Source organism: Rhipicephalus microplus, chromosome 1, assembly GCF_043290135.1.
Source record: "Rhipicephalus microplus isolate Deutch F79 chromosome 1, USDA_Rmic, whole genome shotgun sequence".
In the NCBI taxonomy this organism is placed as follows: domain Eukaryota; kingdom Metazoa; phylum Arthropoda; class Arachnida; order Ixodida; family Ixodidae; genus Rhipicephalus; species Rhipicephalus microplus.
Window position 1 is genome coordinate 67,384,551 of NC_134700.1, and position 19,815 is coordinate 67,404,365.

The following is a 19,815-nucleotide window of genomic DNA, read 5'->3' on the forward strand; positions in this document are numbered from 1 at the left end:
CCCTCAGTCGAGGATCCGGGTATGTCTACTTTCTGCGCGGTCACTGAAGTCACCGTGCCAAAGGGTTCAGTCTCGCTGGGTCTTAGTAGCCAGGAGACGGGCCATGACCGCAGCGTGCCCCAGTGCTGTGATAGTCCACCTTACCAGGGTATGTTTGTTTTGTGCGTCGCGACCGAAGTTGCTGTGCCGAAGGGTAGTCCATTTGTTGGGTCTCCCTGGCTTGAATGCCTGAGGCAGGCCGCATCTGTTTGGCATCTGGCGCCAAGCGGTGGCCCCCTTGCCAGGGTATGGCCGTCTGTCTGAAACAAAACTTCACTCTCACACGACCCTGGGGGAGGATGTGCCGGGACAGACGTATGGATGATGATGGGTTGGTGATTTATGTGAGACTCTCGGACAAAGCGCCTTGTGCCGCGTCCCTTTCCCGTCTGACAACGGAACTTTAATAGCCCACCACGGGCACGCATATGCACGCGCCTACACGTCAAAAGCGTCCAGTAGCGTCGGTGGAGGAAAAGGTCACGCAACTACTGGCACGCATCGACGTTCACGCGTCACAGGCTCATGCACAGTCGTGCTTGATCTTTCGGCTTAAGTCAAGTCCCCACCTTCAAAAATGCACTTTTTCGGGAAAAAATGCTGTTTTTAAGATTTTCAAGCTGCGTGTAGATTCAATAATAGCTAGGAAAAAACTTATGCAGCTATCTTGAGGCGCTCAAAGTTATGACCATTTTTTCGACTCCTGATGGAGGCATCTGAAACCACAACTGAATGTTTCCATTTCCACAACACCTACTATCTTGTCATCAATATTTTTATATACATGTTACGTAATTCGAAGTTATATATATACGTTCTGAAGCGTGGGAAACATCAGGTTTCTTTTTTATATAAACATTTTCACTTCTTGGTTGAATCACTGCAATAGTCAATTTCGTTCGTTTTTGTTCTGCAATCAGCGTTCTTCTTCTACGCCATTTTAAGTTCTTGAATTCATTTACGGCTTCTTAAAGTGACAGTTGTAATATTTCATGAAACACCGGGACGTACAGCACGAAAAACAAGAGTAAACGGAAGTTAGCAATTCAATATACAAAGCGTCGACCCACTCTGGAGCACTGGGATGAGACACACAAAACGAAGTAGAAAAAATTATTTTGTCTCGTTCAAGAAAACGTTTGTACCACTTCAAAAGACGTCTCAAGTTATGAGCCTGCTGAATTTCGATGGGTATTGAATGTTTCTTTGTTACGTGGACTTTTGGTCATTCTTTGCATCTTAGTGTTATGCGAACAATGATTGCTCTGCTTCTAACCAATATTTTCACATAAAATTTTGCGTCAAGTTTTTTGTATGCGGGAATGTGCATTCAAGCACAATTATTTGATAGCAGGCGATAACTTTTTCTAATATGACTGATTGCGTGCAGAAAAATCTTTTCAATGTCAACTTTTTTTACTCTTTTTTACGATAATGCACCTAGACTTCAAGATATGACGATCATATCTTGAAGCCTAGGTTAGACGCGCATGGTGTTGTTCTTACTACATAGCTGCCGAGTCACGTTTGAGTTTCACCAAAAGTTTTATATTTATCACTGTTGGCGCAACGTTTTATTTAACTTATATTTCTACATTATAGCTATTTCATCATTTTAATCTTGAAATATTTATACTATACAAGCGAAATCATAATTGTTACTTTTGGACTAAAACTGTCAAATTTTTGGAAGGTGTTCACCTACCTTAAAACTGTCCAAGTTTAGCACATAATGACGCCTTCTATAGTGAACCAAGCTCATACGTTTTCAAAAATACGAGATCACGTTAAAATATTGATTGTGCATCACCTACTAGAGTTTTGACTCTTTTAGAAGCAACTGGCATCACAGTGATTCAAGTAACTACAACGGTATGCACCAGCAAGTCAACAACGGTGCGTGTGCCGCTCCCACGCACAAAAATTCGCATCTAGGATACTGTAAGTCGCTCGTAGAAGTGTGCAAGGTTCTCCTCAAGGGGGGGGGGGGGGCAAAGAACGGTTCGTCACAGTGCCTCACTCTACCCTTCCTGTTATGTCTATGTAAGCGCTGACTTAGCACCCCTTCCCTAGTTGACAGTTCAGGCGCCCAAACCGCGATGCTAAAAGTTGAGCGACTAAAAAAAACAGACATCATCCCATTCTATATGCGATGCGCAGAAAGGCCTCGCCGATGCTGTGCACAGTTCTGGAAAATATCTGATTAAACTTTATTGCCCAGCTATATCGCAAGCGACCACAGGAAATTCTGGAATGTTATCAGTGAAAAAGAAACAGTATCGCAAATATCAGTCAATGGAAACATCGTGACAAATCAGTAAGACATTGCCCGGATATAATCAAAATTTGCAGTGTGTTTACCACTTCCAAATTTCACTATGTAACACGAAAGCATTATTGTGCTGAAACACATTTTATTTCTTATCCTGGTGTAGTGTATATGCTGGTAAATTTGAAAACCAAAGCTTCGTGTGGTCACGATAATATACCAAACGTATTCCCTACGACAATAAGCTTTACCTATTGCAAAATTTTTTGTTCTTATTTTTCGCTCTTTTTTGTTAACTTAACAACTGCCTGGTGACTGGAGGACAGTCATCGGGCAGTTCTTTAAGATCTTTAAAAAAGGAGACCGCTTAGCCGTAGGAAACTTCCATGCTATATCGTTACCTTAAGCAACGTTACAAATTTATCGAACACTTCAATGCTACTTGCATAACCACCTTTTTGCAAAAGCACTCGATTTTGACCAAATTTAAACATGGCTTTCGGAAAGGACTGTCAACCGCAACTGAACTCGTAACAACGTTTCATTCTCTTGTGTTAACCTCGATAGACACGATAGAATACACATGGTCGTGTTAAACTTTTGTGAAGCTTTTGATAAAGTTTCTTATAGTAAACTCAGTTTCAAACTTGAAACAATAGGCATACTATAAATACTTGTTTCTTAGATATTTGTCTCATAAACATTTGTTTCCGCGTATCCAAGTAGCCGCGAAGAATGCGTTGATACACAAGGTCAACATGCGGACTGTCTTCAGGTCACTTCTGGTATACCACAAGGCTGTGATATCGTTGATGCTATTCAGCCTGGTCTAGAAATCAGATTGTTTGAAGAAGATTGTGTTATTTTCAAAGAAACTATTTCCGTTAAATAGTACAGTGATTTCAACACTGGCCTCTGCAATATACATGAATGGTGTGAAAAGCGGGAAATTCGCCTCCACAAATGTGTCTGAACAAAAGTCCGATGTCGTGTAGTCATATATATGGGTCCTCATCACTGCAACAAGTAAACTTTTCCAAGCACCTTGGTGTGGCAATGGCTTCAAATTTATCCTGGAACATTCATATTAATAACGTTTGTTCAACTGCCTTTCGTAAACTATGTCTTCTTCAACATAAATTTAGAACTGCTCCCACAGCTGCGTCATGTTCGTTAGGCCTCACTCCCCAGTCCCCGCAAATCCTACTTGCTACCACAACACCGTCCCCTCACACACTGCCGACGCAGGAGCGATGTCCACTGTTCCAACCTCATCCGGGGCGTGCCGCATACCCACCTATCAATACCGATGGATGTCCTGACACCTGTCCCTCTTTGAAGCACGAAGCTCCCACCCTGCCGACCATAGAGGATAATATTTAGCGAGTTTCTCGGCATGGGCTTCTCCACAAGCTTTTTCGGTCCGTGGGTGGGCGAGCTTGAGTATTTGGACTAAGACATCTGTAGATGCGGAATTGCCCATTTCGCTTTGGTGCGAGCTTTGACAAGATGCCCCTGGCAGCGTCTCTGAGTATGTGGGTTTCACGCAGCACAAGGTCACCTTCCTCCAATGTCGTGGCTCACCGTTGCTGATCGTAGTGCTGCTTCTGAGCATGCCAAGTATATTGCTGATGCTGCCATGCAGTGACGCTCTTCGGTAGGTTGCCAGAGCGTTCGTAGTTCATGGCCATAGCAGAGGGGGGCTGAGGTGAATCCAGTAGCAACACTTAGGGCAGCTCGCATTGAAAAAGCACTCTCGGGAATGGGTTCGTCCCAGTTTTTGTGCTCATTGCAGTATGCCCGAAAGCACTGCTTCATGGTGCCAATGTGCCGTTTGACCATTTGTCCTGTTCGACTGTAGTGTACAGTGTGGCACTTCGAGATGCTCCATCCCCTCAGGAGGTTCTTCTATAACTTACTAAGAAAGGGCTGCCCGTTATCGCTAGAAATAGCAATAGGTACCGCATGTCTGCAGATTAATTCTTCCACATGACTTGCTATTTGCCGAGTAATTGCTGCGCGAAGAAGGAAGAACTCAATAAATTTGGTGAATTTGTCTACAATGACTAGCAAGTGCTTGTACTCCCGAGGGCTAATAGGAATGGCCCCATCAAGTCCAAACTAAGTTCTTCCACTGGTTCTGCAGGCGATTGACTTGTCATAAAACCTTGGGGTTGGCAGCACTCTGCTTTCGTCGTTTGACAGACTGAGCAACCGCAGACATACTTTGATATGTCATTGCTCATGCCGAACCCCACAAACTTCTCCCTGATACGCAGTAAGGTCTTGAAGAATCCTGCATGGGTGCTTGTGTGGTCAGGGGCCGTCTGCAGGACCAAGGAATGAAGGTGAACAGACAATCAAGCTACTGTACGGCCACCGAAGCATTGTACCAAAAATCCCAATGACTCTAGATGGGATGTCTATGCTAGGTCTTCCCGAAGACGGGTTTGGGCAGTGCCTTTTGGCCGACATTCTACCTGAATAGTCTTCGTTATGTCATACAAAATGGCATCACGTTGTTGTTCCTCTGCTATTTTTCCCGCCTTGCTTATTACACAGAGGTCCACAATGGTGGTCAACCGGCAGGTGTCGACAGAGCCTTAGCCAGTGTTTAAGTTAAGCGGCAAAAGTCTCTCAAGCAAGCTTTCAGCTCCTGTCTTGGAGTCTAGCTCGAAAGGTGACCAGCTTAAGGAATCAGCAGGGATGTTGGCCTTCACACGACTGTGCTTAATTTTGCACTGAAACCCTTGAAGGTGTAGAACCCAGTGGCATACACAAGAAGAAGCCTGCTCAGTGGTGAACATCCAGGCTAATTATGCATGATCACAGTGGACTTCAAATTTTGCGAATTACAAATAGGGTCAAAGTTTCTCCACAGCCCACACAACAGCCAAACACTCCCACCCTTGGACTGTGTAATTACGCTCCGAGTCCGACAAGTCACTGCTGATGAAAGAAAGTGGCTTCAAAATGTCATCCCGACGTCGTAGCAGCACTGCTGCTACTACTACGGGCATCTGTTTCAACTATGAATCGTGCATTCAGGTTTCGCAAACTGAGAACTGCATCTGTTGCCAGCATTGCACGGAGAGTTGCAAATGACCATTCTTCAATGATCACTGTTGCTGCTTGAGCAAGTTCGTCAATGGCTTAGCAGTGAGAGGAAATTGCGGAAGAAAGCTCCTGTGGAATCCGGCCAAGCCTAAAAAATGCCTGCAGTTCCTTCCTGTTGGAAGTTCATGGGTACTCTGCCAAAGGGAACAACGTACTGCCAAGTGCAACGCCCAAGAATGGCTCTTAGCTTTCTCTGCACCAGATGCAACTTGCATACTAAAATCACTGTAGGCACTCGCCGAACCAGTGCCTACTGGCGCCCGTTTCCCGAGCACTGCGCCTGGAAGTGCCCTGGTCGGCTGCACTGGAAGCAAACGACTTGATCTTGGCGTGGTATACTCACACAGTTGCGTGCAATGTGGCCAACACCACCGAATCATCCGCAAACAACCTGGTTCAGTACCTGCTGAGGTCGACGTCCCGTTGGTGGTCTGAATGTTGACAAGCCAACAGGTTGGATCTGCATGATGGGCCAGTGGTCCCGGTGATACGACGGTTGCACTGCTGCGAAGTGGAGGGGCCACGCGCACCCAAGTGTCCAAGTGGCATTCATTGTGGAGATGACCACTGTGGAGTGCTGGGACGCTGCCATTGCGTCAGGCATGTCTTGCTCCGAATATGCCAAGTCGCGCTCGATTCCGTTTGTTTTGGTTGGCGGAGGCCGATAATGTAGTCGGCGCCGCTTTCGCTCCATCAGGCCATCGCCCACATCTGCCAGCACCTTCAAACTTGAGAAAGTAGAACCCGCTACCAAGTATTGCAGCTTGGGGTGCATCTGGCGAAGCACACCGTCGACCTTGACGTCGTCGGCAACAGCCTCTCCGATTCGGTCATAAAACTCCGAGATAACATATTGTTGCGCATGCCTGGGAAGAAAACAAAGATGGGTGAACATGCTGGCTGCCCCAAGCTGGAGAAAGAAGGGAGACGACGACACTCGATCATCAATCTGCTGGCCGCTCCGGCGCTTCTCTTCGCGACCAAAATAAACGGTCCCTTCAGCCATGTACGTCCTGGTTCTCCTTGTGCGTAACAAATTGGTGGAGGTGCTAGGTAAGACAAACCCAACGACGGGAGCTTCATTACCAGGACTTCGCCACAGCCACCGCCTTCCCGGACTCCCGCCTGCACCATTCGTAATGGCCCAAGATCAGCCATCTAACACTTCAAGGCCAACTCCAATGAGTTACGTGCCCTACTGCCGAGCCCCATCAACCTTCGGAGGAAAATCGGGAGAAGATGTCGACGCGTGGCTCATCCAGTACAAGCGAGTCAGCAATTCTAATGGCTAGGATGCCATGGCTCAGCTCAGCAATGCAGTCTTTTGCCTTACGGATACTGTGCTCATGTGGTACGAAAACAATGAAGACACACTGATGACTAGGGACGTTTTTGTTGCGGAGCTGAAAGCGTGATTCGGTGACTTGAGCGTCAAAAGGAAGTGGGCTGAGCAGACATTGTCTCAACGCGCGCAGCTTCCAGGTGAGACATGTACCACGTATATAGAGGGTGTGCTGAAGCTCTGCAAGATGGTCAATAATCAGATGTCAGAAAAAGACAAAGTAGGACATTGGCTGAAAGGCATAGCCGAGGATGTCTATATATAACTTTCTTATCGGAAAAGAGCACCTGAGCTCTGTGTCCAACGTCATTCGGCATTGCCGAACTTTCGAACAGCTGAAAATGCGCAGGATTGCTCTAATGTTCGGCCGGCTCACAAATGTTACAATGGTTGCCAGCATCGACAGGAGCTCCTTCCCAGACCTGTCCTCGACGATTCGACAGATTGCTCGCGAAGAACTTTTTCGCTCTAAAGAACAGACACATTTAGCAGTTGATCACTATTCTGCAAACGACCAACATTCGGTATTTGTTTCACGTGAGGCTGTGACTGCGCCGCCACCTTCTATGACCCCTTGGCAATCGATGATTAGTGCAGCACCTGTAGAGTACAGCGCACCCCCACAGCCAAAGAGAGCACCACGCTTGCCATCTCCTCGCCATGAGTGGCGCCCTCAGCGTCCGCCGTCCTCACGACGCCCTGTTTACCCTTATGATATGCGGCACGAGCCAACCCACTATGCCTGGGAACACGATGTTCGATTCATCGACGAACAAACAGTTTCGACCTCTCAGTTTGCTACTCCTGTGGTGTCTCAGGACATATTTCGCGATTTTGCAACCGTCGACGTGTAGCACCACGGTATGGCCACCCACCACATTTTGCATGGCCTTCCGAACGACTTCGCGACGACCCGCGAGCAACGTAATATGGCCCACCGCAACACTCCACACGATCGTCTGATCGACCGCACGACGACCCTAGGGCAATACACATGCTGCCTAGCGACGACCACTGGACACGCAGCTTCCGAAATCACTCCTCTACATCTGACAAGAGCTTGACGCCTCCACCGCCTCTTGTTCCCCGTTCTCTTTCACCACGGCGTCGCAACACATCTCCTTTACCACAGGAAAACTAGCAAGCGTGGCCGATAGGGGTGAGGTCACCGGTGACGTGCTAATATCAGAAATGCGTACTTTGTTGATGCTCAAGAACAAAGTACGTGTTTTGTTGACGATGTGCCTGTGATGTGCTTTGGTGGATATGGGAGCAACAATTTCCGTCATAAGTGCGTGTTTTAAAGATACGTTGGTACGGAAGGTTTTATTTAAGTCGAATCAAGCTTCGAAGTTTTGCGGAGTGAGTGGTAAGCCACTGCATCCTGTTGGTCTGTGTCAAGCTGACGTGTTTCTCAGCGGCCACGTTATCTCAACAGAGTTCGTGATTATTCCGCAGGCGACACATGGTGTTATTTTGGGTATGGGCTTTTTGAGGGAGTGTGGTGCGACTGTCGACTGCTGCACAGGGACATTATCCTTGAGTGATCATGTTCCGCCAGCCCTCTTGGAAAACCCTGTGGATGGTGAGATGGCATTGTGTGTCTGTGGCGACACTATCATACCACCGTTATCAACCGTTCGTGTACCTGTTGGTTGCAGCGACAGCTATTCCGCCAACTTTGATGCCAACGTAAAACCAGTTTACACCAACTGCATGAAAAATAATGTGTTGATCCCACATTATGTGCTGTCGATCAGACGTGGACGCGCTGGTTTATTGACTGTCAATTGCTCCACAGAACCCATTGTGTTACCAGATGGTCTAAAGTTAGCCGTCGTCAGTGGACAACACGAGGCCTTACTGGTGACCGAGCTTGAAGATGCACCGGAAAAGCATCGTAGTCACAGTTTGGAAACGGCTTTTCTGTCAATGGTGAATAAGTCGCTGAGCACAAGTGAACGCCGAACATTGGGGGATGTAATTTCGTAGCACGTTTCTGCATTCGACTTTGCGCAGAAAGACAAAGCACCCTTAATCCCTGCTTCTCGGACATGTCACACTATCAACACTGGTTTGGCCAATCCGATTAGACAAAAGCCCTACCGTGTCTCACCATCCGAGCGGCGGATTAATAATGAGCCGGTGAACTAAATGATTCAAAACAGGGTCATTCAAGAGCCTGTGAGTCAACGGCGGCTCCAGTAATTTTCGTTAAAAAGAAAGACGGACGCTGGAGATTTTGCGTCGAATATCGCCGATTGAATGCTGTAACAAAAAAAAACGTGTACCCACTTCCAGGTATTAATGATGCCATAGACTGTCTACATTCGGTCTCTTACTTTTCGTCTGTAGAATTAAGATCAGGCTACTGGGAAGTTCCCATGCATCCTGAAGATAAATAAAAGACAGCCTTTGTAACTCCTGACGATCTTTTTTAATTCAACGGTGATGCCATTTGGACTGTGCAATGCACCGGTGATGTTCGAGCGATTTACGGACACTTTTCTTCGTAGCTTGAAGTGGAGAATTTGCATGTGCTATCTCGACGACGTTGTCATCTTTGGCCGCACCTTTAGCGAACACAATTCACGTCTGGATACTGTTCTGACTTGCATAAGAAACGCCGGCCTTGTTCTTAACTCAAATGAGTGCCACTTCGGAGACTGACAATCCCTTGTTCTCGGACACCTAGTCGATCAGGATGGCATCCGTCCAGATCCCCAGAAGATAGCAGCCGATAAAACGTTCAGTGCGCCACGCTGTGTGAAGGAGCTCCGAAGTTTTCTTCGGCCTTGCTTCTATTTTAGCCGCTTTATACCTAAATTTGCCAATGTCACGTATCCGCTGACATGTTTGCTACGGAAGAATATTTCCTTCGAGTGGACTCCGGAGTGCGACTCCTCTTTTCGTCAACTGAAGTTCCTCCTGACGTCGCGACCTCTTCTTCAACACTTCAACCCACCAGCTCCAACAGAACTGCACACGGATGCCAGCGGCATAGGAATTTGTGTTGTCCTAGTTCAACATTATGGTAATCGTGAGCACGTTATCGCATACGCAAGTCGCTGCTTGAGTATGCCGGAGCATAATTACACTGTCACAGAACAAGAATGCCTCGCGGTAGTATTTGCGATTCAGTGGTTTCGGTCTAACCTATGTGAACGCCCTTTTACAGTCGTCACCGACCACCACTCATTGTGTTGGCTCGTCAACCTTCGGGACCCTTGCGGCCGTCCAGCGCGCTGGGCACTTCGGCTCTAAGAGCATAACTTCATCGTCTCGTACAAAAGTGGTCGGTGACAGGCCGACGCATACTGCCTTTCGCGCATGCCACTGAGCATTACAGAGTGTGACGCCGATGACCTTGACCACCTCGAGGCTTCTGTGTCACAAAAGTTTCCCGACCTCAGTACTCTCAAAGATGAACAGCGAAAAGACACCAGGCTATCATTGCTCTGCACAGCTCCTACGGCATGCCATTTCTGTGTACGCAACGGACCCCTGTATAGGAAGAACTTTTCCGTCACTGGCGCACGTTTCCTCCTGGTAGTGCATGAAAGCCTTCGGACAGCGATTTTAAGTGCTATGCACGACGATCTTACGTCCGCACATTTAGGTTCGGCGCGGATGCTTTACCGTGCTAAGGAATGCTTTTATTGGCCGGAAATGCGACAGTCAGTCGAGGTGTATGTGGCCAGTTGCACGCCGTGTCAATGGCACAAACTCCCATCTACTGCTCCGGCTGGTCTTCTACAGTCCTTGACACCTTCAAATACACTTTTCCAACAAGTGAGAATTGACCTCGTGGGCCCTTTTCCAAAGTCGGCTAAGGGCAATCGCTGGATAATTGTATTCGTCGATTACCTCACGTGCTACTGCGCGACGGCGGCCACACCAACCGCAACTTCCAGCCACGTCTCTGTGTTCCTCCTGCAGCACGTTATCCTCCGACATGGCCCCCCTCACGTGATCATCAGTCATCGTGGATGACAATTTACGGCAGATATAGTAGAAGAGCTGCTTCGATTGAGTGAGTCCCGCCTTCGTCACCCGTCACCATACATTCCGGAAACAAATGGGCTCACGGAGCGCACCAACCACACAATTGTAGACATACTCTCTATGTATGTGGCATTTGACCACAAGAACTGGGACGACGTGCTACCATTTATAACGCACGCGTTCAACACCACTAAGCACGAGACAACAGGCTATAGCCCCTTTTTCTTGATGTACGCAAGACCGCCACGGCACACACTCGACACAGTTTTGCCATTCTTGGCGCACGAAAACCTCTCAGTCACCGAAACCCTCTGCCTTGCAGAAGAGGTGCGTCGTATTGCTCGTCTGCGCACTTTAGCATTACAGAAAAATCTAAGGCAAGCTATTACGTCCACCACCGGCCTGTAAATTGCCATCCAGGCGACTTAGTGTAGTTCTGGAGTCCGGTACGAAGACGTGGATTATGCCAAAAGTTCTTGGCCACATATGACGGACCGTTTGTTGTTGTCAACAAAATCACGAAAGTCACGCACACAATAGCTCGCCTCACGTGAAGTGGTAGAAGAGCCGCTAAAACCCAAGCAGTCCATGTCGCTCGACTGGAGTTGTACACACCAAGGTGAATCAATCCCCTCGCCCGGCGGGCTTCGTCTGCGAGGGGAGGAATGTTGCGCATGCCTGGAAAGAAAAAGAACATGGGTGAACATGCTGGCTACCCCAAGCTGGAGAAAGAGGAAAGACGACGACACTGCGATCATCAACCTGTTGGCTGCTTCGGCGCTTCTCTTCGCGACAAAAATAAACGGCCCCTTCAGCTGTATGCGTCCTGGTCTTCCTTGTGCGTAACAATATATGAATTATTTCAACTTTTCCTCGGGGGCCGGGTGCGTCCTTCCAATTCATCCTTCAGACGCTTCTTTTCGTCGGCCGACGTGAATTCCCGACGAAAAGCTGCGACAAAGTCATCCCACGAGGCGAGGGGTCCGGTGAAGCAATACACAACTTCGCGCTTCCGTCAAGAGCCGCGGTAAAGACGCGGCGAACTCGGTCTTCCGTGGGTATGCCATTAATCAGACGAAAATTGTCCACCTCGCTAAAGAATTCCTCCTGCGTCTGTACATCCCTGGACCCCGCGAACCTCGGCAGCATCGTCGCAATGGGGGATGTGACCGTCATTAGGGTAGCCGGTGCCGGCGGTCCAACAAAGGCTGGTTGGGGTTCGTCGCTCACGGGTATCAAGGAAGCAGCCATTAGCGCTTGCCGCAGCTCGGCTGCAACGCGCTCACGTTCCATTGCAGATCCATTAGTCTTGTTTCAGCATAAACCGCACGAATTCGTCATGAATTTCAGTCAGCTCAATCCAGGACGAGACCCCAGTTGTCTGTTCATTAGGCGTCACTCCCCAGTCCCCGCGACTCCAATGTCCTACTACAACACCGTCCGCTCACGCACTGCCCACACAGGTCCGATGTCCACTGTTGCCACCTCATCCAGGGGGCGCCGCATACCCTCAGTCAGTACTGATGGATGTCCTCACAGATGGTGAAATGCTTTGCTACACTGCACTTGCACTACCAAAACTAGAGTACGCATGCATAATATGAGACCCATACACAAAGCATAATATTCACACTCTTAGACTGATTCAAAGAGAGGCTATACAATTTATATTTCACAAGTTTCCCACTTTCGACTCTTCTTCAATTTTCATCTAAGCAAAAGACATTCTCTTATTACAGGTACACAGGCACAAAGCTAGATAAGAATTTTTCAACTTTAGAACAAAAAAACTAGCTCTACATTCATCCCCGTATTTGACACCTCTAACTTCCAGGCCATTCCGCGACTACCACGCCAACACCTTAACCTCACATTGTGCTCGCGCTGACCTATATTTGTATTGATATTTTTCAGGAATAATTCCTTTTGTGATTCTTAACAGCGAAGAGAAAAGATAAAAGTGAGCCCCGTAACAGTCTGCATCATAGTGCGACACCTCAACAGTAGCTCACAAGGAATGGGGTTAAGTAGGGATTAAAAGGATAGGATTAAAGGTATAGGGCTAGATAAGGGAAAGGAGAGAGCATAGCTCAGGGACAACAACACCCAGAAGCAAGGAGAAAATAAAAATGGACACGGTTGCACGAGTTTGAGGACGGGGCACCACTCAGCGAGAGCTCTTTTAGGCGGCAGATGGCGTACGGCTAGCCAGTCGGCCAAAGCTGCGCTTTCGTCGGAGATCACAGGGCTACAATAGGTCGGCACGGAATCCAGAGAGCGAGTGCAAGAATGATTAGCAAATGCAATGGTGTTACTAATACATGAGATGAGACTGTAAATTGACATTGTTTCACTTGTATTGCTTTTGAGTTATTGCTTCTTCTTTTGTATTTGTATTAACCACCCTACGTAGGACATGAGCCTGCCATATAGAATAATTCAAATAAAGTAAATAAATATAGACTGCACAGCGCCTTTCCAAAGCACAAGCCACCATCTCACTCCCTCTTTCACCCCTTCAGGAGCCTCAAGATGTGGCCACAGCTTTTACTAATTCTTATTTGAAGAGTGTCTGAATGAATAGATAATAGGCTTAGCCACTAAATCCGTAGGAATGGTGCCATTGTCAGACAGCTCACCTGCGTGATGTGGTCCATGCTTTTGCGCAGCTGCAGCCGCAGCGCGTTCACCTCTGTCCTGGAGGCTTCGAGTTGTGCCTGCATGGCACGCGCAGCTTGCACGATGTCCCGACAACTGCCAGCCAGTAGGCGCACGTAGGCGCCTGCCTCATCCATGTCGTCCAGCTGGCGCAATTTGTGCTCCACCGTGGTCCATGTACTGTCGGCGCGCTGCAGCACCGGGATGCGAGACACAGGGCTCTCGGCCATGGTTCTGAGCACAGGAAACAGAGAAACGCCTTTTATTTGCTGCTTGCGTGAAATAAATACTAACTTGATATCAACGCCAACACTGAGGGAGACGAGAGAACGAGCTGCTGGTTCAAATGGGTATGCCATACAGTTAATGGCTATTGTCCTATTAGCAGAGCCCAGAAGTACAGCACCAAGAGAATTCGAAAGCTGTTGCGGCAGCTTCGAATGACATTAGGCGAGGTTTTGTTTCGGCAGCATGGAATAGAAATCCTAGAGGACATTCGAGATCAGCACAATGGCTGCAGAGAAAAAAGTCACCGCGTAGGGCATCCGTACATGGGTGGCAAGTTTACAAAACGTACTAATCTGTGTTTGATGGAAGGTACTGTTCTGCGTGAAGGCCATAGCTGTTTCACTGGGAGCACTGAGATGCCTACTTTTACGATGTTACTATATGCCGCAAAGTCAAACTAAAGACTCGCTCTGACTCCTTCTAACGCGCATTACGTTGCACAAGAAAACAAATCTCAAAATAACAACTTCCCTTTTACCACAGCGCAGCATAAGACCTGCATCAGTGGACTACTCATTCCATTCCTTCAACAATAACGTTCACAGATTTGCGACAATGTTCGATTACTAAGATATATAACTGGGACAACATGAAGTGAAATTCGAATTCTATATGTGAAGTGTAGTATGTCTTTGGTTATGAACGAATTATTCTCGAAGCTCCTAATTAATATCGGTGTTTGAATGAAGTTAGTTTTATGCAGTACTATTTATTCTCTTTTCATATATGTTTCACAGATACAATAGCCCTACAAATAAAACGGTACAATAGCACTGAAATTGGCAGTGCCCTCTTCGTTAACTGAATGTGCAACGTTAGTGTTATTTGAAGGATGCGGGATTGGGCCCAATCGACAGGTGGCAGGAATGTTTTTTCCGTACACATCAGTTCATTTAGGTCACTATAAAAATTACTAGACTACAATTATAAATAGCAAATTATATTTCCTGCGCTCTTCTACCCTTAAATGCCTCACGGTTTTGCTAGAGTATGAGCTGTGCTCCACTCTTGGCAACCATTCTGACATGCAATGATAGGCCGCAAAAAAGCGCCGGGCCTGAGCGGAAAGTGCAGCCCAGTCTCCGCGACAGCTGGAAGAGCGGAATTTCGAGAAACCGTCATAAACGCTCTTGAGAACACTTATAAGAATACAATTGCACAGTATCCACCACTTCATAAATTTTACGCTAATTATCATTATTCTACAAAAAGCGCGGTACCCGCTTCTTATTTGCAGAACATTATTGCTCTTTGTTGATGAATGAATAGCTCTGAGCCATTTGTATTGGTTTTTGGGCATTATTTACAGACCCACTAGTCGCACAATTCGTATTATGCGACGCCTGTTTATAGTTGGTTGTTGTGCGACGCAGGATAATATGTGGTTGTTATTTCACTTTGTACTACAAATGTTCACGTAGTTTCGTCCCAACATGATGCCTGTGTAGCACCTTCTTGCAAAGAGTTTTGGGGCACGGCGATGGCTCTTCTAGTAGACTGTGCTGAAAGCCTGAGACAATTTATTACTGTTTTATAGATTGTCGTTATTCAGTGCTCTTTAGGGAGTGTGGGAAGCACTGAGAAAAGCTTCGAAATTAATTTTTTCAATATGGTAGGACCTTATAAATTGACCAAATATTGCCTATTTGTCCCCTTTTATGAATTGACCCAACCTTTCATATTCGTCTGGATAGGCCTTGGAGAGCAGGACTGAGTGACAGACATGCTGAACCTCCGCGATCAACCGAAAAAGTATCCCTAGAGCAAATAATTCAAACAAAAGGCGTATATGAACTTTATAGTGGTGCTCTAGATTGGTTTCCTGTGTTTGCCGTGTGCTTTGTTTTGCCAGAATAATAACTTTTCACAATCTTTGTGCAACAGCTTCATTCGCTGTAATAAGTGAGAAATCAATAAATAAAATGAAAATCATGGGTGCCATTCTTGCCCAGACCAAGAATTTTTTATCATTTACTTATTAGTATCTATCTCAGAATATGTTCCACACAGAACGCCAATATTTTTATCCCATTCATTGATGATGCCTATGCCGACACTGGAATTTGTGCGAAACCAGTTATTTAACGCTAGGGCGTTAATATTGCAGCCCTCTAGGATTACGGTTTATATTTATGGCAGCAGTGCTAAAATATCGCGCTCTTATAATCGATAATAACTCCTACAGTGTTCGCATTCACTTGATCACGGTGCATCGTAAGGAAAACGGTTACGCCAGAACAATCATAATTAACGGCGCCTACTAAACTCATAGGTGCGCCTCCCCGTATAAAACAACGAAACCGCATACCTCATGTACAAAAGATATTAACCCTAACTACAAGCAATGCTTGAAAAGCAAGTATGTTCGCATACAGAAATTCAGAAGCTAAGCTTTCTCACAGTCAGAGTACCTATCTATGAATAGAGCAAAGAATGACGCATTGTATGAATATACGCATATACTTATAAATAATGAATAATCATCCTCACGCTATCTGCCCTTTCGACAATGGTGTTGCTGTCATGCGAAGATTCTTTTTCTTTCTTGTAAAACTCAATTAATCATGAAATCCTGGGAGAATATTATTTTAAAGAAAATAATCAGATAGCCCGAATAACAACACGCAGCCTGCCATATGGTACCGTCTGTTTGATTCTCGTGCCTAAGCAAAACTCGGCGTGCTTTGAGCAAGCACCCGGCAGATACCTTGAGGTTTCGGGGGCCTGGCTTCTCCCAGCAGCTTCTTGTCGTTGCAAACACGAGCGTTTTCGCAGCTGCCCTTTGGCGAAGCAAGACCCTGCTGCGCTGATAGGACAGTGTACACACAGCCCGATAACAACCACTCCCCTCACTCACAGCTATTATCGGCACTCTAGCAACCCGGCGCACAGCACAGCAGTAGATGCTGACATCGTGTGGGTCGCTTAGAGCTCACGGCTGCGTAAGGCGAATTCGCTTGACAGAAACAAGTGCGCACTTAGAAGTGCATTATGTGCGTTGAGCTTACGAAGCATTCAGATTGATACCCAATGCGTATTCTGTACATCGGTATCGTATTCATTGATGATATTGTTGCGAAAAGTAAAGAAAAGAAAAGTACTCCAGCAGTCAAGATGGCAGCCGTTGTGTATTTCGAACAGCCCAAAAACGTCGTCGTCTTCTTCTTCGCACCGCCCGCATAGCTGCATAGCCGCGAACCCGCAACATCGACCTCCGGCGGCGAAAAGCGCCGACCCGGCGCTTGTTAGCAGGTGTTGGACGAGATGTACGGCTTGAGGCGAGCGACGTGGACGATGTCGGAAGATGTGGAAGGTATCGAAGGGTTTAGAGGTGCTATTTCATAGGTAACATCAGTTACCTGCCGTAGCACACGATAAGGTCCGGAATACTTGGGTAGAAGCTTTTCAGCCAGACCAACATGTCGCGACGGAGTCCACAGAAGAACGAGGTCACCTGGACTAAAGTGGACGTCCCGATGGTGGCTGTCATAGCTACGTTTCTGACGGAGCTGCGAGTCCGAAAGGCGCTGGTGGGCAATCTGACGGGCTTTCTCCGCGGTGCTAATAGCGCGGCGAGCATATGCTGTGGACAGGTCGGTAGGGTTGGGTACAAGCGTGTCGAACGGCAATGTCGGGTCTCTTCCATACAAAAGGTAAAAGGGAGAATATCCAGCAGTGTCGTGGCGTGAGCTATTGTAAGCGAAAGTGACAAAGGGTAGCGCAATGTCCCAGTCACGATGATCCGTCGACACGTACATGGCGAGCATGTCAGTGAGTGTGCGATTCAGACGTTCTGTGAGGCCGTTTGTTTGAGGATGGTAGGCCGTCGTAAGCTTGTGCTTGGTTGCACAAGAACGAAGTAGATCGTCAATTACCTTAGATAAAAAGTAGCGACCGCGATCGGTGACCAGTTGACGAGGAGCACCATGATGTAAGATGACGTCTTGAATCAAAAAGTCGGCGACATCTGTAGCGCAGCTGCTTGGAAGAGGTCTCGTAATTGCGAAACGGGTCGAGTAATCTATGGCGACGGCGACCCACCTGTTACCGTCGGTAGAAAGAGGGAAAGGGCCCAGCAGGTCGAGGCCGACACGATAGAAAGGCTCGGCAGGTACGTCGATCGGTTGAAGGAGCCCGGCGGGGTGTACCGCTGGCTTTTTGCGGCGTTGGCACGACTCACAAGACCTAACATAACGTTGTACAGAACGGTAGAGGCCGGGCCAGAAAAAGCGTCGGCGGACACGGTCGTACGTTCTGGCAACACCAAGGTGGCCAGCCGTTGGTACATCATGTAGTTGCTGAAGTACGGTCGAGTGCAAATGAGTGGGTATTACGAGTAGTAGTTCGTTTCCCACATGGTGCATGTTGCGGCGGTATAAAATGCCGTCTATGACAACGAACATGCGAAGCGAACTGTCTGTACAGCCTGTGTTCAGGCGGTCGATTAGCTCGCGTAGGGACGCGTCACGCCGTTGCTCACATCCCATGTTGCCGAAAGCAGAGAGCGAGGAAATACAGATGGACGCGTCGTCGGTTACTAGATCTGGAGCGTCAACGGGGTACCGAGAGAGGCAGTCGGCGTCTTGGTGTAAACGGCCAGACTTGTAAACCACTGTGTATGTGAATTCCTGGAGGCGCAGAGCCCAACGAGCAAGGCGCCCCGTTGGATCTTTGAGGGCTGAAAGCCAGCATAGAGCGTGATGGTCAGTGGTAACTGTGAAAGGCCGGCCATATAAATAGGGGCGGAATTTACCAACTGCCCATACAAGCGCCAGGCACTCGCGTTCCGTAATAGAGTAATTGCGTTCGGCAGGAGAAAGGAGCCGGCTGGCATACGCAAGAACTCGATCGTGACCGGATTGACGCTGGGCTAAAACCGCGCCAATACCGTAGCCACTAGCATCAGTGCGGACCTCGGTTGGAGCAGACGGGTCGAAGTGGGCGAGAATCGGTGGCGTGGTCAGAAGTGTTATGAGCTGGGAAAAGGCCGTGCCTTGATCAGGACCCCACTCAAATGGTACATCTTTCTTCAAAAGATCAGTGAGGGGGCGTGCGACCTCTGCGAAGTTTCTGACAAATCGTCGGAAATATGAGCATAGGCCCACAAAACTTCGAACGTCCTTGACACAAGTCGGTACAGGAAAATCCAGGACAGCTCGGACTTTGTCGGGATCGGGGCGGATGCCGGAGGAGTCAACGAGATGCCCTAGAATAGTAACTTGGCGATGCCCAAAATGGCATTTCGAGGAATTAAGTTGGAGCCCAGCCTCTCGAAATACTGAAAGAATTGAGGAAAGGCGCTCGAGGTGAGACTTAAAGGTTGGGGCAAACACAATCACGTCGTCCAGATAACACAGGCAGATAGACCATTTAAAGCTGCGCAAAAGCGTGTCCATCATCCGCTCGAACGTTGCCGGCGCATTGCACAAGCCAAACGGCATTACCTTGAATTGGTAGAGACCGTCAGGCGTTACAAAGGCGGTCTTCTCCCGGTCGAGGTCGTCCACGGCGATCTGCCAGTAACCGGAGCGTAAGTCTATCGAAGAAAAATAGGTTGCGCCATGAAGGCAGTCCAGGGCATCATCAATACGAGGAAGCGGGTAGACATCCCTTTTGGTGACCTTGTTTAAATGCCGATAGTCCACGCAGAAACGCCAGGTATTGTCCTTCTTTTTAACTAAGACTACAGGGGACGCCCACGGACTCGATGAGGGCTCTATGATGCCTTTTGTGAGCATCTTATTCACCTCCTGTTGGATAACTTGGCGTTCTGATGGTGACACTCGATAGGGACGCCTGTGAATTGGAGCTGCATCACCGGTATTAATGCGATGTTTGACTTGCGATGTTTGACTTATGGGCCTACCGTCAAAGTCAAATATGTCCGAATAGCTCGTGAGAAGATCAGTGAGGTCTTTGACCTGAGACGGCAAGAGGTCTGAGGCAATCATCTTAGTTACATTGTTGAGCCGTGTAGATTTGGCTGGGTCGGTGCTATGCGGGTTCGGCGAGGCGACTGTGGCCAGTTCACGTGACACTGATGAGATCTGGCACTCGTGTGACGGTGAAAGAGTGGCGAGAACAATGCCTTGTGGTA

At 47.8% G+C, this 19,815-nt stretch overlaps 1 protein-coding gene across 2 annotated transcripts in view; it reads right to left on the bottom strand.

Moving 5' to 3' along the window:
* Positions 1-19,815, bottom strand: part of LOC119178740 (uncharacterized) — a 167,758-nt gene that overhangs the window by 105,000 nt on the left and 42,943 nt on the right. Inside the window, exons 1-2 of one of the 2 annotated variants that reach the window (XM_037429973.2) lie at positions 16,426-16,582; positions 13,412-13,664 (exon numbers count right to left, since the gene is read on the bottom strand). In XM_037429973.2, coding sequence (XP_037285870.1) covers positions 13,412-13,660 — 249 coding nt within the window. In that variant the 5' untranslated portion in view covers positions 13,661-13,664; positions 16,426-16,582. Of the gene's footprint in view, positions 1-13,411; positions 13,665-16,425; positions 16,583-19,815 lie in introns of those variants that run through there. The other variant, XM_075875198.1, reaches the window with a different exon arrangement.